General features: G+C 35.5%; 3 protein-coding genes across 4 annotated transcripts; 2 read left to right on the forward strand and 1 right to left on the reverse strand.

Moving 5' to 3' along the window:
* Positions 1-14402: 14402 nt before the first annotated feature.
* Positions 14403-14892, reverse strand: LOC101900720 (cuticle protein 16.5). The gene is made up of 2 exons (XM_011293333.2): positions 14838-14892; positions 14403-14775 (listed from the first exon to the last, which is right to left on the reverse strand). Exons 1-2 carry the CDS (start codon positions 14838-14840, stop codon positions 14476-14478), a joined length of 303 nt encoding a protein of 100 aa, XP_011291635.1. The 5' UTR covers positions 14841-14892; the 3' UTR covers positions 14403-14475.
* A 4199-nt stretch (positions 14893-19091) lies between these two features.
* LOC105261699 (cuticle protein 16.5) lies at positions 19092-19589 on the forward strand. Its single transcript, XM_011293341.3, has 2 exons — positions 19092-19196; positions 19255-19589. Exons 1-2 carry the CDS (start codon positions 19194-19196, stop codon positions 19564-19566), a joined length of 315 nt encoding a protein of 104 aa, XP_011291643.1. The 5' UTR covers positions 19092-19193; the 3' UTR covers positions 19567-19589.
* Positions 19590-23132: 3543 nt separating this feature from the next.
* On the forward strand, positions 23133-24122 carry LOC105261694 (protein roadkill). Of its 2 annotated transcripts, XM_059119025.1 has the most exons (3): positions 23133-23269; positions 23326-23408; positions 23451-24122. In XM_059119025.1, the coding sequence occupies exons 1-3, from the start codon at positions 23267-23269 to the stop codon at positions 24082-24084; spliced, it is 720 nt and encodes a 239-aa protein (XP_058975008.1). In that variant the 5' UTR covers positions 23133-23266; the 3' UTR covers positions 24085-24122. The 2 variants fall into 2 exon arrangements, with proteins under 2 accessions (XP_058975008.1, XP_011291634.1); XM_011293332.2 differs by having other exon boundaries at positions 23134-23269; positions 23326-24122.
* Positions 24123-26817: the final 2695 nt, after the last annotated feature.

Genomic DNA, 26817 nt, shown 5'->3' on the forward strand with positions numbered 1-26817 from the left:
CCCGAATGTTGCTCTGCGGAATTTTGGTCCATTCCCGGTGAAGCGTTCGCTGGAGGTGATCGACACTTTGGTATTTTTTTAGAGCCAACCTTACTTTCCAAGATACTCCAGACACAATAGTCCAACGGATTGGTATTCGGAGATTTTGGTGGCCATTGTGGGCTGGAAATGAAGCGAGGAACCTTATTTTGTAACCATTCTTGGGTGGAGCGTGCTGAGTGCGATGGTGCTGAGTCCTTTTTGAATGTCCAAGGCATGCGGTCAAAAACTTTGAGGGACCAAGGCTTTAATAAACCCTCTAGAATATTTACGCGATAATATTTGGCATTTATTCTGATGCCATGGTCGATTAATACGTGCGAAGAGAGACCATCGGCTGTTATGGCGGCTCACACCATCACCATGGCTGGCGCTTGAGTTCTGGTAACCAACCGAAGGAGCACATATTCAGCTGACCTCTTTGGCAAGTAAACACGTTCATTTTGTTTGCTTACAAACTGCTGGAGTCTATTTTATTTCTGTTGCGGTGTAAATTCTTGCACTTTCTGGAATTTCAAAGGCTTTACCCCGAGTTCATTTTCCAATATTTGGCGAATGGAAAATTACGATTTGTTCAGCTCACGAGCCATTTTTGGCCACTGCGACGCAGGTTTCGATCAAGTCGCTTTTTTACTTTTCGAACCGTTTCTGCTTATGTCCTTGACGTCGGTCTACGCTACCAGTATTGCCGTAACGAGCGATGGTACGAGACACAATTGCTTTATTTATATTTAAATGCTGGAGTGCTCTAACCGTAGCCAATTATGGTTTTCCAGCCAAACATAAAGAAATCACATTATCACGCTTGAATAACTTTTTTCTGGAAAAATGATCACCAAAATGCTTTTGTACGCTGTCGTTTGTTGGTAATTGCATCAGTTTAGCTAGACCGATTCCACTCAAATTATCTTTCGGTTGTTTTGTAGTTGCAGTGAAAGGGTTTTTGAGAAAAGTCTACAAAATTAGAAAAATCAATCCCGAAATTAGACAAATCGAAAGGAATTTTTTTGATATGGAGTGGTTCTAGATTGGCTATTTGAATAGAAAAAATAAAATTTTTAATGGAAAATTAATGGAATGGAATTAATGGAAAAAAACTGTGACTACTCTAAAGCCATGATACGCTTTCATATAAGTTCCACAGTTTGTATGATCTACTTCACATAAATTCCAAATATAAAGTTTTTTTGAGTTTTGCCTTGTTAAGGCTGCACACTGAGGTCCGCGGTTCAAATCCCACAGCCTGATGAGCCGCTTAACAAACGGCGAAATGCGTCGCATAGTGGTGAGTGTGTGATAGTGTCTATCTGGCTTTCCTTTTCACTGCAAATTTCAGATCATTAAGCTCGTCTCGGAAGAGAAAACAAACACATATAAAGTTTTTTGTTACCGGAGGTCTACTAAATATGCATAGTGGTGTAGGTTATCATATTGTTGCCCCGCACGACTATTAAAAGGTTTTAGAAATACGTACCAATAACTACGGGAAATTCAAAATGTATTTGTGGAATGTTTAGTGTTAGAAATCTACAATTTGGTGTTAGAATCCCTTTTTATATTCCTGGTACTGTTAGGTACATTCCTGGTACTGGGTGAATTTGAAAAGAACTTAACATAGAATTTTATTTAGATCAAAAATATGTGCCATCTAGGTGTGAGGTGAATAGCAAAATTAATATATCCTACCGTATGGAGGTTATTTAGTTTTAAGTTTAAGTTAGTTTGAGTAAGAGCGTTATATTTGAAAATCCTTATCATGAGGTGGGCAAAGCCAAATAAAAAATATGACGCACTTCCAATAGTTACGTATTAAGAATCAAAATTATAACCCAATCAATTAGAATACTTCGTCCTATACCATCCTTACAAATGAGTTATTCCATTACATAATAAATAGAAAAATATAATTTTTGATCGAGTTGTTTTTTTCCATGAGAATTAAGAATTATTAAATTTGAGGGAAAATGTCATAAGGATCTTTCATCCACTTAACCTATACCGGATCATGAACCCGGATGATATTTCTATTTTGAACTTATGTATGGTCAATCTGGAACTGAAATCACAAAAACATATACTATCATCAAGGGTTTATATATTCTAAGGACCTTAAAAATAGTAAGACAGTGTACTGCCATTATATAAAAGTTATTGAAAGTACCCATTGATATGCCAAAATATCATATTAGAGGCTCTTCTGTTGAAATCACATAGAGCCGGTCGGCACAATTATAATTGTTTAAGTGAAGACAGCAAGATATCACTTGGGAATGATGTAGTGTCGAAATATTCTACCCATTTGGAAGCCACAAGAATTAATTTTGGAAATGTGTATATTTAAGTAACAAAAATCGACAGGTATAAATTTATTCCACATATGCCAAAACAAGGAACTATGTTGACCTTTCTATGTGGGAAATCAACATTAATCATATTAGGAGTAAAGTCCTTAATTTATCTTAAATATTGTACGTTTGAGAGTATTGGATGGAAAAGCTTATAACAACTGTTAGATTGAAATCAGTTACACGCCATTATTTTTATACCCCACATCATAGTATGGAGGGTATATTAAGTTTGTCATTTCGTTTGTAACACCTCGAAATATACATTTTAGACCCCACATATATATATTATTTTCGATCAGCATAACATTCTATGTCGATTTAGGGATGTCCGTCCGTCTGTGGAAATCACTCTAGCTTCCAAACGAAATGAAGTAGGTTGATAGAATTTTACTCAAATGTATATTATGTCTGCAGGACTTGGTATTGAAAATGGGCAATGGTACCTCCCTTTACCCTCCCTCTGTAATTTGGTGATTTAAGCGACATTATTCACCGGAATTGTTTCAACTTTGGTATTTGTCGTTCGTAATGGATACTACAGCCTATGAGAGAAAATTGTACGTGCAGTTCCACGTTTTGGTATAGTCCTCCTATAATGGTACCTCCCGATATTCGAAATTGTTTCGAATTTGGTACTTGAAGTTCGTAATGGCTGCTACAGCCTAAGACAGAAAATTGTCAGTGCAGGTCCCCGCCTTCGTATAGCCTCCATATAACGACGCCTCCCAATACTCGGTACTCTGATGATTTTAGCGACATTGTTCTTCGGAGTTGTTTCTAATTTGGTATTTGAAGTTCGTAATGGATGCTACAGCCTAAGACAGAAAATTGTCAGTGCAGGTCCACGTTTTGGTATAGTCCCCATATAATGGTACGTCCCTATATTCGTTATTTTGATGATTAAAGCGACATAATTTAGCGAAATTGTTTCAAATTTGGTATTTCAAGTAATGGATACTACAGCCTGTGACAGAAAATTGTCTGTGCAGGTCCACGTTTTGGTATAGCCCTCATATAATGTCACCTCACTATTTTCGATATTTTGGTGATTTTAGTTACATTTTTCACGGATTATTTTTTTCAAGTTTCGCATTTGAATATTGTAATGGCTTATGACGAAAGTTGCATATGCAGGTCCATGTCGTCGTATAGGCCCAAATACTTCATTCGATATTTTTAACTTACAACTTTTTTACTTGTTAAAATATACGGTATAGTTAAAAAATAAATAATCGTAAAAAAGTAATAATATGGGCCAGCAACGCGGAGCCCTTCAGTTAGTGCATGTATAAAATATACAATTTCAATAGGGTTTGTTCTAGAGCCAAAAAATGATTTCTCCAAAATTGCATCTCGATTGAACAATTATGTAAAGTAAAATGATTTATTTTATAATATAAGTTCACAAAGAGCATATCGAAATTGCGAGCCATCAGACAAGCGAAAGTTGGGCATAGAACACTTTAACACGACACCGACGATAAGAGCACAATGACAAAGCTAGTAACTATCAGTTTCTTAAAATTATGCAGTTTTTTTAAATCGCCAATAAATTGATTACCTTCACTATATTGCCAATCTTTTTCCTATTTTGTTTTGTAAAATTATAATAAAATAAATAAATGTTTTCTATAATTGTTAAAATATTCTGCACCAGTATTATAGAAATTAATTAATTCAATATTAATTCTGAGACAAATTTTATATATTTTTTTTTAAATAATTGAATGGGATTATTAAATTCGACAATAAATTATCCTATTTGCCTAAATGCTAGAAAATATTTCATCGGGTTGTTAATCTATTTTTAAATTTAATCCATTAATGACTCAATTCACTGTTATCTCGACTTAATTACTTTCTTACAAATAAATTGGCCTACGACAATAGCCGGTTTGTTTTTTTTTTTTTTTTTTTTTTTTTTTTTTTTTTTTTGAGTTATATTGGTATTTTGCGGAATGTCCGCATATGACCCAGTCAATGAGTATCAAATCTAAGCAACGTCGTTAAATATTCATATATTCAATTTTGGTTGTTTTGATAAAATAAATTTACCCTGGCCAATGGAGACTTCGGTCAAATTCAATAATTAACATTTTGACCACAACCAGATGTTTGTATTATTTTCTGCAATGTTCTATTGCTATAGGAACTCAATTAAATTTTTCAAAAATCCAATGAACTTTGCTTCCGTTTGACGGAAATGTCATTAATTAACAAATATATTAAATTGTCAATTAATTTTTAGGGACATTTCGTAATTTATTTAAAATGAAAAATTAATATTTAATTAAAGAAATTAATAAATACGATAATCCATATGACTTTAACTTGCATGTTCATATCGCATTAAACATGTAATTATACCCTACAACACTATGTATTGGGGATATTATAAGTTTATAGAACTACTCTACAGTATCACTCCACAGGTCGAAATTATGGCCCGATCTTCACGAAATTTAGAATGGAGGAGACCCAAAGCTCCAGAATAGAGGCCTATTGCTTTTGGAGATGTGCACAAGGGTTGCGTTAGGCTCAGAAGAGCTAGGCCTATTGTTTTCAAAAATGACCGCAATATATTTAGGGATTGAAATGCTATAAAGGTCCCAAACCAAAGGACAAGGAATCTCGCATGAAGTTAGAGTTTAGGACAGCGTTGGCGAATATGGCTAAATATCGTAGACAATCTAATCATAAAGATGAGTCTAAATTTGGAGATGTTCGAAAAATATTTAGAGGTTCAAATGAACCAAAAACAGAAAAAATTTCCTGATCACACAATTGAAGCCAATCCGCACGCCTGAGAAGAGAGTTAAGGACAGGGAAGAATTCAAGCATTTTGGATGTCCATGGATTATATTTAGCTGTAATATGGACCACAACAACTAACAACACGACGGAGTGCGTAAATATTGGTCAAAATGTTAAGGGTTATATCTGGGCAGTGCTCCGTGATATAATTTCAAAAGCGAAATACTTCAATATTAGAATTGGAAATAAGCTTCTACCATATTGTAGTGTTGTAGGGTATCACATAGTCGGCCCTGCACGACTATAGCCTTTGCTTACTTGTTTTATATATTTTGTCACATTTTTTATTGCATGAACATTTTTCGATTTGATTACAATAATGAATTTTACATTGTGTAAATCGTTTACACCCTACAACACTATGTTTTGGAAGCATTATATACAGGTCGTAATAATCGATCGATCCACATGGAATGTTTTTTTAATCGGTGTTTGGTTTAGGGCCAGAAAAGAAGTTTATTGATTTTGAAAATGTTCCAATAGTAAACCAAAATTAATTTTTCCTCAGGACTGTAGGACATTATTTAAAAGAAAAAAAAAAAAAAAACAAGTAAAAAGCTGTAAGTTATGCCGGGCCGAACGAACGAATTTGTCAATTTTTAAAAAAATAAAATCCGTTAAAAAGTCTGTTAAAATCTTAAAAATACCGAATGTAACTATTATATTAGGGTATATACGACGACGTGGACCTGCATAGGCAACTTTTGTCAAAAGCCATCACAATATTCAATGCGAAACTTGAAAAAAAAAATTCTGTGAATAATGGCGCTAAAATTATCAAAATACCGAATATAAGGAGGTACCTTTATATGAGGGCTATACCAAAACGTGGACCTGCATAAAAAATTGTCTGTCTTAGTCTGAAGTATCTGAAGTATCATTACGAACTTTAAATTCCAAATTCCGGTGTATAATGTCGCTAAAATCATCATCATATAAGGAGGTTCTTCTATATGGGGGTTATACGAAGACGTGGACCTGCTCCGACAATTTTCTGTCTCAGGCTGTAGTACCCATTACGAACTTCAAGTACCAAATTTTAAACAATTCCGGTAAATAATGTCGCTAAAATCATCAAAATACCGAATATCGGGGGGTACCGTTATATGGGGGATATACGATATCGTTAACCTTTATAGAGAATTCTCTGTCAGGGAGTAAAGTGCTCACAAATAACCCTTGTGTAAAATTTCAGACAATTCCGTTGAAAAATGTCAAAAATCGTCAAAATCGTCAAAATACCGAATATTTTTATATGAGGTCTATACGAAGACGTGGGCCAGCCCAGACAATTTTTTGTCTTAGACTGTAGTACATATTACGGACTTCAAATACCAAATTTGAAACAATTCCGGTGAATTATGTCGCTAAAATCCTCAAAATACCGAATAATGGGAGGTACCGTTATATGGGGGCTATATAAAGACGTCCTGCAGACATATTATATACTTGAGTAAAATTTTATCAATCTACCTTAATTCGTTCGGAAGCAAATGTGATTTCCGCAGACGGACAGACGGGCGGACATTGCTAAATCGACATAGAATTCTATGCTGATCAGGAATATATACACTTTGTGGAGTCTAAAATGTATATTTCGAGGTGTTTCAAAAGGAATGACAAACTTAATTGTGGAGGGTATAAAAATACTGAGTATCGGTGGGTATCTTTATATGTGCACTATAGGAAAACGTGGATCTACATTTTCAATGTTCTGCCGCCGGAGCTAAAACCCATCATGAACTACAAATAACAGTTTTTTTGACAAATCCGTAGATAAATGTTGCAAAAATCATCCAAATTCCGATTACCGGGAGGTACTGTTATATGGCGGCTAAACCAAAACATGGACAGATATATCTCATTTTCAATACCAACTATCATGGACACAATACAAATTATTCTGCCAAATTTTGAAGCTCGCTAGTCTTCATCAAATTAATTTGGATGGGGTTACAAGCGTTCAATAACAATCATATTTGGTATGATTTGACAAATTTCCAATACTATAAACGTTTATGTATCCAAGGGTATCTCTGCTAAATATATAGTCGTGTAGGGTAACATATAGCCGTCTCCAGACTACAACCCTTGTTCTCTCCCTAATGCTGTTTTTATAAATTTTCTATTTCTAAAAATAAAATTAATTAAAGTATCAAACCAGAATACCTTCAAAAAGGTATAAAAGAAAATACATCTTCGAAGCTAATACCTTTCATACTGTTTTATACAATGGCTTGATAGGCATTGGTTTTTGTAGAAACATTGGCATATTATTTAAAGTAAATGTTTGATCCGTAGTTTTGAATTAATTTGTGTTCCAAATAATCCGTACGAAAAATATAAGTGGCCTGTTGTAAAAATGTTGGAATTTCTTATAACGGACTTCCTGGCGGGGTTGGCCATAATACGATGGTAACTGGATGAAAAGCAACGGTATAAACAACTAACATGGTTGGAGGAACAGAATAACGAACAACTGATACCGATGCAGCGAGAAATAAAACAACAACACTATAGGATGACATATCACTGGGCAAAGGCAAACATTATGAGTTTCTGCAAAAAAAAAGAATTGAAATTCCATATATTTATTACATTCGAATTCTTACAGAGTTAATAAATGCTAAGTAACTGAAAACATGTGTGCTTTTTTATTTAATTAATTAAATAAATAAATAACAATTAAACAAAATAAAATACATCTGTGATTTTACCTTTGCAAATATTATTAATCGCATCCTATCCTATGGCAATAGGATGTTAGTAGAAAGCACATTCGTTTTATATTTTTATACCATTTGGTCATGGGATGGTATTATTAGTTTATCATCCCGTTTGAACCTCATCATTTAAGTTCCTATAAAGACACAGTGTTTAAAGACAAAATACAGGGTGAGATAAAAAAACTGCAACAAAGTAAAACGCCATAATTTTTATTATCTTTTTTTTTTAATTTTATTGAATGAAAGCAAAAAATGTCGGAAATAGAATCAAATTTTAGAATTAGTTTAGATTTGTTCGAAATGGTCATCTTTGGCAGGAATTATGGTCTTCAAACGGCCAATGAAACCGTCACACGCTGCCCGAATGTTGCTCTGCGGCATTTTGTCCCATTCCCGGCGAAGCGCTTGCTTGAGGTGATCGACACTTTGGCATTTTTTAGTGCCAACCTTGCTTTCCAAAATACTCCAGACACAATAGTCCAACGGATTAGTATCCGGAGATTTTGGTCACCATTGTGCGCTAGAAATGAAACGAGGGTGGATAGCGCGTGCTAAGTGTGATGGTGCTGAGTCCTGTTGAAATGCCCAAGGTGTGCGGCCAAAATGTTTGCGTGCCCAAGGCTTCAATACACCCTCCAGAATATTTTCGCGATAAAATTCAGCATTTATTTTGATGCCACTGTCGATTAATACGAGCGGAGAGCGACCATAGTCTGTTATCGTGGCTCACGCCATCACCATGGCCGTCGCTTGAGTTCTGGTGGCCAACCGAAGGTGCACAGCTGACCTCTTTGGCAATGTTTTCTCATCGGAGAAAACTAAATACGGTAGTTCACCATTTTCGGTAAAGCGAAGCAACTCTTTAGCTCTTTTGAGTATATATTCTTTCTATTACGGTGTAAGTTCTTGCTCTTTTTGGAATTTCAATGGCTTTACCCCGAGCTCATTTTTATACCCTACAACACTATGTGTTGGGGGTATTATAAGTTCGATTGGGCCAAAAATTATGTAACACCTCGAAATATTGGTTTCCCACATAGGAAAGTATATATGGATCTTCCTATCTCGCCGAGCTGAGTCGATCTAGCTATGTATATCCGTCCGTCCGTCTGTCCATGTTATTTTGTAATCACTCTACAGGTCGCTATTATGGCCCGATCTTCACGAAATTTGGAATGGAGGGGGCCAGAATAGAAACCTATTGCTTTTGGGGATGGTCGATATGGACCAAAAACTGAAAATTTTCCTGATTTTGCAGTTGCTTTACAGGTCGTAATTATGGACCAATCGACGCGGCAGTTGGCATGGGGCCAGAGCTTAGGGCTGGGCAAAAGTCTTTCATTTTTGATGGTCATCGGGTAATATTTAGTGGGTGAAGTAGACCATAACAATTGTGTTAAATAAAAGTCAAATTTTCCATTAAACCGCGAATATTTTAATCCCGGCGAAATCACAAATAGACGAAAAGGTCAATTCTGACCGTTACGTAGATGCCGATAGTAAAGATATCGGATATATATAGCGAAATATATACAATGTGTATATACAATGGAAAGGGATGTTAGCTAGAATGCTTATACCTCAAGAATGGCTGGACCGGTTTTTACATAGATTGTCAATTCAAAATGTCCTCTTGGCATAAAAGTATTAAATCTCAAAAAATCGCATAAAAAGATGCCAATATAGATTTTGTAGTATTTTGTAACATTTTTTTCATATTTTTTATCGCATGCGATTTCTTCAATTTGACTTATTATATTTTGTAATATTTTTTCACCTTACAACACATGTTGGGAATATTATATACTGATTGCAAGTGCTAGGACTCAGAAGTGCTAGGACTATTGTGTTAGGACTCAGAAGGGCTGGGCCTATTGTTTTGTTCTACCGAAATGCTGAAAATAATTTACAGTCGAAATCCAAAATACACAAAAGGCGAGCTTCAGGCTTTTTATACCCTCCACCATACTATGGGGGGTATATTAACTTTGTCATTCCGTTGGTAACTCATCGAAATACTCATGTCAGACCAAACAAAGTATATATATTCTTGATCAGCGTAAAATTATAAGTCGATTTAGCACACATGTTTATTTTTCCAGTAGGCAGATTAAGTTCGTTAATGGGCCATATAGGTTCACGTTTTCATATAGGCCCCATATAAGGGTACCTCCCGATAATCGGTATTTTGATAATTTTAGAGACATTATTCACCTGAATTGTTTCAAATTTAGTATTTGAAGTTTGAAATGGATACTACATCCTAAGACAGAAAATTGTCTGTGCAGGTCCACATTTTCATATAGCCCCCATATTCGGTATTTTGATGATTTTAGCGACATTATTAACCGGAATTGTTTCAAATTTGGTATTTGAAGTTCGTTATGGATACCACAGCCCAAGACAGAAAATTGTCTGTGCAGGTCCACGTCTTCGTATAGCCATATAACGGTATCTCCCTATATTTGGTATTTTGATGATTTTAGCGTCATTATTCACCGGAATTATTTCAAATTAAATATTTAGAGTTCGTAATGGGAACTACAGCCTGTGACAGAAAATTGTATATTCAGGTCCAGGTCTTCGTGTAGGCCCCATATACCAGTACCTCCCTATATTAGGTATTTTGACGAGTTTAGGTACAATACCCACCGAAATTTTTTGAGATGTCGTATTTGAAGTTCGTAATGGATGCTACAGCCTATGACAGAAAATTGTTTATGCTGGTCCAGGTCTTGGCACAGCTCCGGTATAACGGTACCTCCCTATATACGATGTTTTGATGATTTTAGCTACATTATTCACCGTTTATTTCAAATATGGTAATGACAAACATGCCTATGTAGGTCCACGTCGTATAGCCGCTATATTTGGTATATTTAAAATTTTAACAAAAATTTTTAAGGATTTTATTTCCAAATTCGTTCCAAATTGTGGAGGGTATTCAAAGTTCGGCCCGGTCGAACTTACTTAAATTTGGAGATACAGAGGGGGCTCTTGCTTTTGGAGATGATCGCAAAATGTATAGGGGTTCAAATGTTTCTGGTCAAAAAGCTAAGAGTAATATCTGGGTAGTGCTCTATGACATAATTTAAATGCGAAATATTCTAATGGATTTGGACATAAGGGGGCATTTCACATATTGTAGTGTTGTAGGGTATCACATGGTCGGCCCAGCACGACAACAGAAAACAAGTGGGTCTGTACAGGAAATTTACTGTCGTAATACACCATGCCAAGGATATTTCTACATACAGAGAAAGCAAACTGCCAGTTATATGGGGCATAACCAAATAAGGGGTCATTTAGAATAAATAAAATACATCAGAAAAAATTGTATCAATCTGCTATATTTCGGAGCTGGAGAGATTTCCAATGACGGGCATTTATATGCTGGATTTCTGTAATTATTTTTTGTGTTGCACAGTGTTTCAGAGAGACAATACAAAAATTTAACAAAAACAACAAGTTTATTTACTTCTTATTAAATAGCTTTTTAATAATTGCCCATTTAAGGTATGAGGTCATTATATTTTACTCACTTAACATTTATCTAAGGTTGCGATTTCATTAAAACAAATTTAATTTAAGCCAATATTTTCGATATTTTGTTGACAATGTTATTTTGACACATTTTAATAAATTATCCAAATCCTTTGATTCAATTAAACAAAGTATAATTTATAAATCAAAATAAATACAGCAATTAAAGCTTTTTATTTATTTTTATTGCATATTCTTTTCTTACAATGCAATCATATAAAAGTAGAATAAACGCTAACATCTGCTAACAGTTACATTCAACAGTTAAAACTTCTAAGATCCCAAAAATGGTAAGATTTAAATTCAAGCAGATGTGTATTAATTGAATTTTAATCCCTTGAATTGACCTATTTTATAGAAACTTACAATTCTTGCCTTCGCCGTTTTGGTATCATCCGCTTATGCTGCTGTCCTGCTTCCCGCTGCGTCAGTGCCATTTGTTCGTTATTCTGTTCCAGCTGCAGTTCCTGTGGCCCCGGCCGTAGTGCAATATGTTCGCCCATTGACCCCAGTGACCACAACTTATGTACGTCCAGCTACTTACTTTACTCGTACCGATTATTTGCGCCACAAATAAGTGTGTTTAATGCGTGCCGATTGAAATATAATTCAACAATAAAATGACAAATGAAAATTTAATAGAAAAACACTGTGTTTTAAATGGGAGTTTGAGATTTTAATTTGAAATGTTTAGTTAAAAAATCTTTTAATAAGACTGATGATTATAATGTTGTTTTCCTGAAACTAACACATTATGAACTTTGAATACCAGATTTTAAACAATTCCGATTTATAATGTCTCTAAAATCATAAAAATACCGAATATTGGAAGGTACCGTTATTTGGGGGCTCTACGAAGATGTGGGCCTGCATAACTAAGTTTATGTCATAGATTGCAGAACCCATTAAGATCTTCAAAAACGAAATTTGAAATAATTCCGATAAATATTGTCGAGAAAATCATCAAAATACCTTTGTATGTGGGCTATACGAAAACGTGGGCCGACATTGCCCATTTACGAACTTAACCTGTCTACTGGCTAAATATACTTTTGTGCAAAATTGTGGACATCTATATCAATTCGTTCAAAATATAGCGTGATTACAACAGCAAACCGACAGCCAGACGGACATAGTTTAACCGACTTAGAATTTTACGCTGATAATAAAGAATATACATACTCTGTTTGATCGGGTACATCGAGGAGTTACAAACGGAATACAGGGTTGCCCATATTCGACGGACCCATCTGGCAACGCCATAACTTTTGACAGAGATGTCACATCGCTTAATGACATACCGCGTTTGAAGCGTCAGTCCAAGCAGATTTTTACCATGAACCAATACACGCCACGCGAACGCTCTGAAATATTTGAAATTTACAAGAAGTCAATTGTGAAAACTCAACGTGCTTTTGAAACATTAAAAAATGTGAGAAGTGCGCCTTCTAAGAACACCATTAAGCGTTTATACGAAAAATTTTCGACTGGTAAGGCTCTTTCTAATCCGAAAAGGCCAGGCGATCGGCCGAGAATATCGCTGCCGTACGAGGCAGTGTTGAGAGGTCCCCAAGAACATCCCAAAAACGCCGTTCTCAGCAGTTGGGCATGGCTCGGTCCACTTTACAACGGATTATTCGCATTGTTGGATCAAATATGTGAAATTTGACAAATTAATTAGAAATAGGTTAAGATTTGGCTTTCATATCAAAAGCCAAACGTGTAGGAAAATGCAATCTTTTGAAATTAAATGACATTTCTGTTGCAATTATTGGAATCAAAAATACATATCGTGTTTTGTGCATATCTGCCGAAAAGATCGGCCAAAAATAAATACGAGAGCTATATCCAAATTTGAACCGATTTCAATATTATTTGCAAATTTATTTTCAGATCAAATCCCGTCACACATTCGAAATTATATTGAAATCGAACATTCATATCATGTTTGGTGTATCAAAAAAATGAGATCGGTCGAAAATATATATGGAAGCTTTATCCAAATCAGAACCGATTTATATATAATTTAGCAAATGTATATTCGTTTTAAATTCCATTACACATTCCAAATATAATTGAAATTAGAGAAATATAGCGTGTTAGGTGCATCAAATACATGAAACCGGTCGAAAATATATATTCAAACCTCAACCGATTTTAATATAATTTGGCAAACAAAGTTTTTAGAAAAATTCCATCACACATTCCAAATTTCATTGGAATACGGCGTGCACAGCATGTTTAATGCATCAATTACATGAAGTCGGCCGAAAATATATATGAGAGTTACATCCAAATCTGAACCGAATTCAATACAATTTGGCAAATATATTTTCTGATGAAATCCCGTCACTCATTCCAAAGTTGGGGACTGTGTCGTTAGTCGATCAATAGATATGTGCATATAACAAATAAAATTTTTGGAGGTACCTCCGTTTCTGATGCTATATCTCCAATTCCAAGTGGAATTTCAAAAAAGTATATAACCTATGATTCAGCCGATGTTGTAGTATACTTGAACATTTTCAGGAAAATCTTTTCAGCGGTTTTCGAGTCCATAAATTACAAATGACAAACATACGAACCTTTTCCTCTTTTATAAATATAGATACTTCCAGAACTTCCTCCTGACATCGACCCTACTCCTCAATCTTGATTCTCATTCCAAATTTCAAGTTTTTACCTCTAACCGATACGAAATTGTACCAAATGTAGTGCATTTAAGTTCTTTTCGTACACTCTAGGTACGAATGTCAAATAATTCAACCATACGTGACACCTTCGGGCCAAGAGTGACCCTAACCAATTTCAAGATTCTAGCTGTAGCCGTTCGTCTGGGCGTTAATCAACCGATGAATGAGTCAGTCAATCAATTACTTTACGCTCTTATTAACATAGATGTCTTATATACTTGGAACATTTTAAAAAGAAATTATTTTTGTTGTTATTGTAGCAACAATAGCATTTTATTTAAAAGTCGCATTTCATTTTCGTTATTAAATCAATTATTTATGACGCAAATAATCTGTACGAGTGTAGTATGTGGCGGGACGTACGAATGTTGTTGTAACTGGTGTTAATGGACGAACATATTGAACCACTGGAACTGATGCAGCCTGGACATAGGTTCTGGCAACAGGAGCAGCAACTACGGCAGGAGCTACTGGCACCGCGGCTGGCAGAGAATAACGAACAACGGGTGCTGCTGGAACAGAATAACGGACAAGCGGTACCGATGCAGCGGGATAGAAGACAGTAGCATAGGCGGATGATGCCAAAAGGGCAAAGGCAAAAATTGTGAGTTTCTGAAATAATTGCGATTTATTGAAGTTATTTTATACCACAATGTAACTGTTTAATATCTTACCATTTTGTAAATTTAGAGCTGCTGAAAATGCGCAAGTAACTGATATCATTTAGGATTGCCTATCTCACTTTTATACAAATCCATTACTTCAGTACGCATCTTCGACAGTGAAATTGTTTTTGTTTTACGTAAGAAATTTTGCATAATTTACGTAATTGCACGTAAATATATCATGGAATTATAATTTTATTTTTGTCAACATTCTCTTAATTAAATATTTGTTCTTAGACGTACATGTAAATGGGGTTGGTATTTGTTTGTAATTAAATTATTTAGAACAATTATTTAGACGTCACTGAGTGCCGTACCAAATGTAAACCGATTTTGAAAATGTATTCTACAGAGTTGACGTACTCCAATCTCATTCGAAAATATGGCCAAAACCTTTTAAAAACCTCTGCACAGTGCTATCGTCAAATAGGGGGTATACCAAATTGTGGACCGGTGTATCCCAATTCAGAACATTCAGAACATTGTCCATATTGGTCCACAGTTTCTATATAATAGCTCCGCCCGATATCCGGTATTTTGATAATTCTTACTAGGGTTTGAGTTGGAAGTCTAAAATTTGGAAGTAGTCTATAGGATGTGGTTGACACATAGCGATTTGGAAATACGCACTAAAAGCGATTTGGAAACATATTCTAAAAGTACTAAATAGTATTATCTCAGATATTTGAAGAAGGATGAAGCTGGTAATTTGAGATTTTGTATTGGGGTCCTTATTGATGGTACATTTTGTGATAGAGAGGTGGTTTTGGAAATGTGTATTTAGTATAAGAACTGTACTAAGTGGTACTAAATTCGGTACAATTTGGTTTTGTGTGGACGCAAGAAGATGAAATTTTGAAATGCTGGTGTTGGGCTACCTGTTTGGTGGTATCTTTGTGATGAAGAGGTGTTTTTGGAAATGTGTACTACAAGTCCACTAAAAATACTAAATAGTACTATAGTTGGTACAATTTGGCATTGCTAGGAATCTGAAATTTGGTATTAGGGTCGTTGTTCATTTATAGCCTGGACATATGTTTGTGGTTTCTGAAAGGTGTACTATAATTGTACGAAAAGTACTGAATGGTACTATATTTGGTATTGGGTGAAGGGATAGGGACATTGGGGGGGAAATAAAGAGGTGCCAGCCTAACATTTTATATTAAGGTCAATGTAGGTAAAATGTTTACTAAACTTTTAAGAAGAATGTTACTAACTTTTGCTTTGGTTGAAGGAATAGAGCTGAAATTCTAAAATTTTGATATTGAGGTCTATGTTGAGATCTAGCAGTGGTTTTGCAAATACGTATCATAATTGTTCAAAAATTGCTATTTATTTATAACATTTATAAGGGCTGCAAAATCAGGAACATTTTTAGTTGTTGGTTCATTTCAATCCCTAAATATATTGCGGACATCTTTGATAAAGAGTCGATCATCTATATTGACATCATTATTGGCATCTTTTTATGGGATTTTTTTACATATTATCTTTTTATGCCAAGAGGGCATTCTGAATTGACAAAATTTGTCAAAATCGATCCAGCCGTTCTTGAGATATAAGCATTCTAGCTAACATCCCCTTCCTTTGTATATATTTCGCAATATATATCCGATATATTTACTATCGGAATGTACGAAATGGTCAGAAATGACCTGTTCGTCTATTTGTGATTTCGCCGGGATTAAAAATATTCGCGGTTTAATGGAAATTTTTTTTTTTATTTAACACAAATGTTATGGTCTATTTCACCCCCTAAATATTACACAATGACCACCAAAACTGGAAGGCTTTTGCCCAACCCTAAACTCTAGCCCCGTGCTAACTTTCGCTTCGATCGGACTATAATTGCGACCTGTAGAGCAACTGCAAAATCAGGATTTTTTCAGTTTTTGGTCCATTTCAACCCCTAAATATTATGCGATCATCTCCAAAAGATATAGGGTTCTATTCTGACCTTTTCAATTTCGTGAGGATCGGGCCATAATTGCGACCTGTAGAGTGATTACAAACAAGTAAGCAAAGGCTACAGTCGAGCGGGACCGACCGTTCAATACCCTACAACACTATAATAAACGATACAGTTTATATAGGCGAGATACTCGAAAGAATTCCACAAGATATTGTGACAAATAATAAAAGAAAACTATCAGGTTTCGTTCTCTAATATTCGAATAATAGCAACTTTAACTAATTTGCTCATTTCCAATTTATTGGAAGATGTTGCACGTAAATGGTCTTCCTAGATCTGGAACCAATATTTCCTAAAGACCTATAATCTCTCAGAAGTGGCAAAAGATTAACATTTATTAGTGGTTTTTGACTGAAGCGCATCTATATGAGATACAGACATTTGACTATATTCTTCAACGAAATCAGCGTTAACGAAATAGTCGGAAGTGCGTCTTTCCTGTATTTGTGAATTCTCCAAAAAGTCACTGGAATGGACATTTTCGTATTTTGTCTACAAAAGTTGGCAAACTATTTCACACATTGAATATTTTTGGATGGCCATCCAAAACTGCATGGCTTTTGCAATGCCCGTTAATCCCCATTCAAATGTGCGTGAGGATCGGGTAATAATTACGACCTGCTGACAATTTTGCAGTTTTTTTGGTCCATTTCAACCCCTAAATATATGGCGATCATCTTCAAAAAGAGTAGGCTTCTATTCTGACCCTCATCTGATCCCCATGCAAAATTTCGTATGCATCGGGCCATAAATGCGATCTGTATATGATATCCCGATATCCTAACTACTTAGTTTTGTTAGCTGTAGAAATATTACCAAATGTTTAATTCAAAATGAAAATATGCCAAAAATGTGACAAAATTGAAAAAAAAATATGAGAAAATTTGACAAAATCAATATTTTCATCTTTAGAGAGATATTTTTATGCGATTTTTTAGACGTTTTTTCTTTCCTGCCAAGAGGCTATTCTGAATTAATGAGAACTGTCGAAATCAGTTCAGCCATTCTCGACATATAAGAGATCTTTCAAGCATATCTTCTTTGATAGACATATATATCGCACATATTTTGCTATATATCCGTTTTGTTGGATGTTAACATCAATGTAAAGATCAGAAGTAACCTTGTCATGGCTTTGTGATTTTGCCGGGATTTAAAATATTCGCGGTTTAATGAAAAATTTTGAATTTTTTCAACACAAAAGATATGGTCTATTATATCAGTTTTTGGTCCATTTCGGCCCCTAAATATTATGCGATCATCTCCAAAAGAAACAGGGCTCTATTCTGACCCTAGCCCCACCTCCATTCTAAATTTCGTGAAGATCGGGAAATAATTGCGACCTGTAGAGTGATTACAAATTAACATGGACAGACGGACAGACGGACGGACGGACATACATAGCTAGATCGACTCAACTCGGCGAGATAGGAAGATCCATATATACTTTCCTATCAATATTTCGAGGTGTTACATAATTTTAGGCCCAATCAAACTTATAATACCCCCAACACATAGTGTTGTAGGGTATAAAAATGGCAGAAGTCGGGCACACTTAGAAAAAAAATTGTAATCAGCTGGGAGCTCTACCTTACCTTTTTATTGTACCATGGTGTCAACTACGGAAAGATGTAGATTGTGTTGAACATACGTATTAAATGTTATTAGATCTGGTATTGGATTGAAATTCTAAAATTTCATATTGAGGTCATTCATGGTTTCTAGGGATTACACATGGAGACGTGTGGTAAATATCCTTCTTGGTAAACTTGAAAATGAAAGGTCTTTGAAGACTTTTTGTTGTCAAAGGTAGCCATATTCCCATTATTCTTGCCAAAAAATAGAAAAAAACTTGACTTCAGAGTCTGAAAATTTATAACGATGTGTAAAGTTTTGATTAAGAAATGTTGCCAAACTGTACAAATTGCACATTTTGAGTACTAAAATGGCCTAACATGAGCTGTTGTAACGAATCAAAAATCTGACGAAGTAGATGGAACTTGCTAGTCGTGATATGATGTTATAGGATTAAATGAGAAATTAAACAGTTAAAAATTAAATATGATCCTACCGGTTAGACCTTCATTGGAAATCAGTAAATTAAATATTTTTGACATATTATGACAAAACAAAACCAGCTACCGTTGGTTGGCCTCATTATAGAATTTAAATGGAATAAATATAACGTAATGTGACAAAATCAATTATAACATTTATTTTATTACAATTCGATGACATATTCAATTAAAAATGTAACAAATTGAATGATATAGAATTCGAATAGATACATTTTACATTTATTTCAGCATCTCATGATTGACATATAAAAGTAGAACAAAAACTCAAGTAGGCATCAATTCCTTGAAAGATTCAAAGCTTACGCCGCCTTCAAAATGGTAATTTATCGAGCTCAAAAATAAAACAGCATATGTAATAATAATTTATTTCTTTTAGAAATTCACAATTTTTGCCTTGGCTGTTTTGGTTGGCGCCGCTAACGCTGCTGTTTTTCTACGGGCTGCATCGGTGCCAGTTGTTCGCTATTCTGTTCCAGCTGCCGTTCCAATTGCACCAGTTGTTCGTTACTCTGTTCCAGCTGCTGTTCCAGTAGCTCCTGCTGTAGTCTCTGCACCAGTTACCAGAACCTTTGTCCAGGCTGCATCAGTTCCAGTCGTCCAATATGTCCGTCCATTGACTCCGGTAACCACAACATATGTTCGTCCCGCTACTTATTATACTCGTACCGATTACTTGCGACATAAATAATTTGCTTTGTTTTGTATAGTTTAATTCAACACCAAAATAAAATTTCAATTTTGTTTCGAAAAAAATATAAATAAGAATGGGTCTTCCAAAATTGGCCCTATATATACCATCCACCATTCTATGGAGGGTATATTAACTTCGTCCTTCCTTTGTAACACCTCGAAATACTCATGTTTGACCCTACAAAGATTGTATTATGCAGGTTATGTTCGTAAATGGGCCATGTCGGTTCATGTTTTCGTATAGCCCCCATATAACGGTATCTCCCAAAATTCGGTATTTTAATGATTCCAGAGACATTATAGACCAGAATTCTTTCAAATTTCGTGTTTGAAGTTCATAATGGTTACTACAGCCTATGGCAAGAAATTTCGTATGCAGGTCCACGTTTTCGATACCTCCCGACATTTCTTATTTTGATGATTTCAAATACATTATGTACCGGATTTTTTCAAATTTCGTATTTGAAGTTGAAAATCGGTAATAGTGATGTCCGTCTTGTATTCACACACAATTATTGGAATTGAGATAGAAGGCTAAAATTTTGAACATATGTGAATTTTGTCACTAGTAGATCACTATATATCTGCTGGAATAGTCCCATTATTGCTTACATCACCCATGTAGCAGTACTTTTGACTATTTGATATTTTGGTGATTTTAGACACATTTTTCTCAAAAAATTTCAAATTTGGTATTTAAAACTACGATAGATAATTACCGCTGAAGCAGGAAATCGGTACAATCGATTTTACGGTTTTTTCAAGACTATATACCAAGCGATTTCACCGGGAAAAATGTAGATGGGCTCAATCTATAATATATTGAAATTGGTGGTAACCGGCTCAGATTTAGATATAGCTACCATATATATATTTTTCTCCGATATCAGTTTTACTGTGCGCCATATGTGAAATATTCGTCCAAATGAAATGGATTCAGTCATATCCCATAGAATTCAGTTCAGAACCAAGTACTTCAAATTTGATGAATCGGTTCAGATATAGCTACAGCTTCCATATATGAACTTCATCCGATTTGGTGTTCATAACATACACCCCACAACAATGATAGTTGGTACCAGATATCAGATACAGCTCAGAAATACCTATTACAAATTTGATCAATATCGGTCCCGATTTGAATATAGCTTCAATATGTATCTTCATCCGATATCAGATTTGGTGCACGTTTAATATCAGCACCAGTGGAGTGGTTTTTTTGCATATACGACCGAATAGAGTCTAGAAGCAAATACTTCAAAGTTGGTGAAAATCGGTTTAGATATAGCTCCGGCATATATGTTTCATCCGGGGCTTACGTCCTTCCACAATAGTAATATTTGATACCATATGTCAGATTTACCCCAGAAATACCTTTGCTATGTTTTATCGATACATGGACACAAACGCAACGCAACGTTATTCTGCTCGAATGCTAGAATTTTGGCAGTAAGATACATATTTTTACCTGATTTACTTTCGAAATGGTGGAGGGTATAAAAAGTTCGAGAACTTAACTAGTTATTTTGTTGTTTAACGTAATCTTTCTCATAGTCATATTATGCACTCTATAGCAATGTTATTTGGTACATGAGGTACAAATGCCTCTTTTGGTGGAAATCGATTCAAATCCATATGTTAGTTTCCTCTGATTTTAATCCATATATTAGTTCCCTCTGCTCTAGAATTTTAATACACATTCTAAAAAGGTTCATAATTGTTGTGACACCCTTCACATTTATTCCCAATATAAAAGTTTATTTGTAACGGGTAGCTCTACTTAATATACATAGTACTGTAGGACATCATAAAGTCGGCCCACTCGACTTTTGACCTTGTTTTACTGATTAAATCTTAGACTTTAGTATTTTTGTCTCATGCATTCTTTACATATTAACCAACATCGTTTGTAAAGTTAAGTCAAGAGCATACTTTTAGGCGAAAACGCAAATTATGTTTTCTATTTTCGGGACGCAGAGGTGAATCGGAAAAACAATGTGGCAGCAGAACAGGTTACTTAAAAAATGATTCTGAGCCCTCTTTTTACTGTCTCAGGATCGTAAAAGAAAAAAGGATCGCCAGATGACTACAATGACTGCGAAAATTATTAAGAGAAAGGAGATGCCACCTTACTCCAAGGTTGCAAGTAAGCAGCATATATGCCAAGTATGACTTACAGTGAACGACAACAATATATAAAATAACATTTGCACGAAATCTTTATTTGAATTGATAGTAGGCTCCATATAATTTACTGTTACAAGAATATTTCAGGCAAATGTTGACCGCCTCAATTAATCAAGAGAATGGTTCAATTTCGGCAATTTTTTTCCAACATTTTGGCCGATATCTCACGAATAAATGTTTCAATGTTATCTTCAATTGAAGCGATTCGACTCAAGTTCTGATAGCAAATCTTTTTCACCACATGTGGAACAGTTAGCAAAATGGTCCGATCTCTACCATCTTTATAACATTTCTTGTGTTGGTGGAAATATTTTAGATATACTATGTCTGGAATGGAATCGGATGTTGATTTCGCTTTTTGTGAACTTCATGGATATTCAAAATTTTGAGCATTTGTGAGGGAGGTGCCTGAAGGAGCGGACCGATATTGTCAATTTTCTGTGCAAAAAATATATATTTTTGAAAATTTCGACCATTTGTTGGTCTGGTAGCTGAAGAAGTGGACCGATATATTCCATCTTAACACCAGACCTTGGATTAATATAAATATTGCGATGTGTGAAATTTGAAGACAATCGGACTATTACATCACATTTTATGAGAGTTGTAATTATTCAAAATTTCGGTGGGAGGTACCAGAAGGAGTGGGCCGATGTTGCAAATCTCCGAACTCGATCTAAGTTTGACAAAAATATTACGATATACCAAGTTTGGACCAAATCGGATACTCCCTTCGAGAGTTATCGTGCGCAACAGCCAGACAGACAGACGGACGGACGGACATCGCTAGATCGACTCCAAATGAAACGGATTTGGTCCAAAGAGACCTAGGTTCTAAAACCATTATTTCGACTAGGCACGTTTTGACCGTATCAAATGATATATACCTCTATAAGCATATGGATGAGGGTATAAAAATTATTATATATTTTGCAGGACGGAAAAAATATTCCAATTGTAGGGTTACGAACAATCACATCATCTCATAAAAACCATATTATTAAATGTTCAATTATTTGTGTAGGTAGCTGCAATTGCAATTATGCAAGCAGAGTATTAAATTAACCAGTTATTGGGTAAAATTACCGGGATTTGTTTATTCGAATTACCGTTCACAAAGTCCATAAAAGTTGTATATATTTTAGACCGACTACAGAAAGAAGCAAGGGGTTTGAAATTAGCCAATAATTAATATACTTCTAGTTAGTGGGAGATTCCTTCTTTACCAGTTGCGATTGCTTCGCGGTTTGTTTGTTCGGTATAATTTGAATTCAATTTTATTTACATGTTTTTAAAGTCATCTGCAAAAAACCATTCTTTAAGAACGACCGGTTTGGAAGTAATGTTTTCGAAAATCGATACACTTGAAGGCGACACATCATCCGGTATGTACCGCAATGTATAATTACCAATTTTATTAATTATACTTTTGTATAAAAATGGTTTTATGTCGAGCTGGCGTTTAGTTTCTTGTGGACCGTTTAATTATTAGGATCAAGCATACCAGCAAAATGGTAAGTGACATTTCGATGGCTATTGATGGAGGTTTCATAATAGATTTAAATTTCAGAAAAGATTTCTTTTGGCTGCTGTCCTGTTGACAGCATCGTCCTTTGTACGATCCGATGTTAGTGAACTATATTTGCCACCGCATCATGGCAGCAGTCATTCAAATCATGGCAGCAGCCATTCAAGTCATGGCAGCAGCCATTCAAATCATGGTTCAACGCCTAGCAAACACTTCCTTCCTCCAGCTACCAGTTATGGTGTGCCCAGTGCAATTACATCTTCAAGTCATGGTGCATCACATGGTGGTTCATACGCTGATGGACTAAGCAGTGGAGGCTCTGCGCCAGCTGTTGTAACCCATGTTCACAATGGTGGTCATTCTGTGGTGTATGTTGGCACAAATCATGGTCATGAAGGTGCTGGTAGCAGCCATTATAATCATTATGCTGCACCCGCCAGTGCCAGTGATTCTTATCAGCCTAATTATGAAGAAGATCATTCGCATCACCATCAAAGTCACGGCGATCATTCGCAATATCATCAGGATGGTCAGGCATCACAGGTGGCAGCCTCATCAAATGTTGCGCCCCAAACTGTAGCCGCTCCAGCAGTTCAGTTGGTTGCACAAGCTGCGTATCCCCAACCAAGTGGAATCTCTGCATTCAGTTATATTATTCCAACGTTTAGTTATTTCGTACCAGCTCAAATTCAATCCCAACTAGCCACAGCCGCTTCTACACTTACTAGTCAAACATCAGGTCAAATTGAGCTCGGTGGCGCAAAGTACGCCACCAATGGTGGATATGCTCACAAGAAATAGACTGTAATAAATATAGAAAAGTTGAAATTATGAAAAAAGTGTTATGTTCTATACCACGGCCAGAGGGGGTCCATTTATAGATATTTTGTTATGTTAATATGTGGGTTATGATAAACAGACAGAAATGTAATTTTATTCCTGTCAATTATCAGGGTAATCCGGGTAAAGGGCTAAAAGATGGAATAGAGGGCTAAAAGATACAATATTACACCGTAACCGGTTCAATCAACCATATTATGACCACTTGTTGGGCAGGTATTTCCATATGGTTTTAAAAGATATTCTGGATCAGGGTAAAATTCCAAGAACATCGATCTAGCGATGTCCGTCTGTATGTCCGCCTGTCTGTTGTAAGCACGCTATATTTCGAACGAATTGAGATAGAAGGCTAAAATTTTGCATACATGCATAGTATACCAGTAGGCAGGTTAAGCTCGTAAATGGGCTATGTCGGTCCATGTTTTCGTATAGCCCCCATATAATGGTACCTCCCGATAGTCGGTATTTTGAAGATTTCAGCAACCGGAATCGTTTCAAATTTTGTATTTGAAGTTCGTAATTAATATATATATATATATATATATATATATATATATATATATATATATATATATATATATTTTGAAAAATTTCAAGTTCCTTCCAAATGTTAATGGTTTTTAAAGTTCCGCCCGGTCGAACTTAGCTGCTTTTTTGCTTGTTATATAGTGTTACGGTTGCATATATTGGCAATAATTCCTCATTTCACAACACTATGCGTAATTGATTGGCCAAAACTTATGTAACACCTCGAAATATTGGTCCCCGACATAGAAAACTATATATGGATCTTCCTATCTCGCCGAGTTGATTTGATCTAGCTATGTATGTCCGGCCGTCCGTCTGTCCATGTGAAAATGGAGGTGGGGTTAGGGTCAGAATATAAACCTATTGTTTTTGGAGATGATCGAAGTATACTTTGGGGTTGAAATCTACCAAAAACAGAACATTCTCCACATTTGCTCTGTTGCTCTACAGACCACAATTGTAAACCAATCGATGCGTAATTTAGCATGGAGTTGGAGTTTAGGTCTGTACAGAAGTCTACCAAAGTGGACAATATTTAGCGGGTGAAATACACCCCGCAACACTATGTTTTTTTTTTGTTTTTGGTATTATACACAGGTCATAATTATCGTCCGATCCTCACTAAATTTTCCATGGAGTAGGGTTAGAGTCAGAATTAAAGCCTATTGTTTTGAAGATGTACATTTAGGGCATCAAATGGACCAAAAAATTAAAAAATTCTGATTTTACAGTCGCTCTGCAAACCACAATTGACAACTAATCGACACAGAATTTTGCATGAGAAGAGAGAAGAACAGGGAAGTAGTCCAGCATTTTGGATGACCATTGGATTATATTTAGCTGTAAAATGGACCACAACTTTCGTGCGAAACTGTTTTGAATAACTAACAATACGACGGGGTGCATAAATATTGGGCAAATGGCCCCGGGTCAAAAAGCTAAGGGTATGGCTCAATGACCTCATTTCAAAAACGAAATCTTCCAAAATGTATTTGGACATAAGGGGGCTTTCAATATTTTTAGTGTTGTAGGGTATCACATGGTCAGTCCCGCACGATTATAGCCTTTGCTTACTTGTTCAAAATCAATTTAAAAAGTATCCAAAAATATGGGTTTCAGAAATGTACCCCTACCATCGATGGGAATGGGGTATTTTTAGGGGGAAGTTTTTTAAATTGCTGACAGATGATTCTTCCTACCTGCACATTTTTATACCCTACACCACAAGGTGTTCAGGGTATTATGTCTTTGTGCATTTGTTTGTAACAGGCAAAAAGAAACGAGATAGACCCATAGTTCCTTTTGATGATCTGCATACAATCACATTCTGAGTCGATTTATGCATGTCCGTCAGTCCGTCCGTCTGTCCATATATTTTTGTAAACAAAGTACAGTTTGCATTTATTGCCCTATACAGGTGAAATTTTGCACAAATCATTTGTTTGGCCCAAGGACGAACCCTATTGAAATTGGTCAAAATTTAAATGTAGCTCCCATATATATCTTCGACCAATTTGCCTTTTATTGTGCACTAAGCGTGTAATATCAGCCCGAATAGTATAGAATTTGCACATACAACCAAATTAGGCCTGAAAATAAGCATGCCAAATTTGATCGAAATCGGTTCAGATATAGCTATAGCTCCCACATATATTGTTCATCCGACTTGTTGTTTTTGTCCTTCGCAGTCGTAATATGCACTCTGTAACAACAATATTTTGGGAAATATATCAAATACAGCTCAGAAATACATTTGCTAAATTTTATCGAGACCGGTTCAGATTTGGATATAACTCACACATATGACTTCGTCCGGTTTACCTTTTATTGTGCACCAAACGTCTAATATTTGTCCAAATGGGATGGAATTGGGCACTTACGACCGAATTTAGTCTAGAAGCTAGTATGTCAAAGTTGGTGAAGATCGGTTCAGATATAGCTATAGCTCCCATATATACTGTTCATCCGATTTGTTATATTTGTTACCCGCAGCCGTAATATGCACTCCGTAACAACGATATTCAGGGAAATATATGAAATACAGCTCAGAAATATTTTTGCCAAATTTTATCGAGATCGGTTCAGATTTGGATACAGCTCCCATATATATCAAATGGGCAATACAGGTCCGAATCTAAAAGATACCAATGCTTCGGTATTTTTGGT

The sequence above is a fragment of the Musca domestica genome, unplaced genomic scaffold, assembly GCF_030504385.1.
Source record: "Musca domestica strain aabys unplaced genomic scaffold, Musca_domestica.polishedcontigs.V.1.1 14, whole genome shotgun sequence".
Lineage (NCBI taxonomy): Eukaryota > Metazoa > Arthropoda > Insecta > Diptera > Muscidae > Musca > Musca domestica.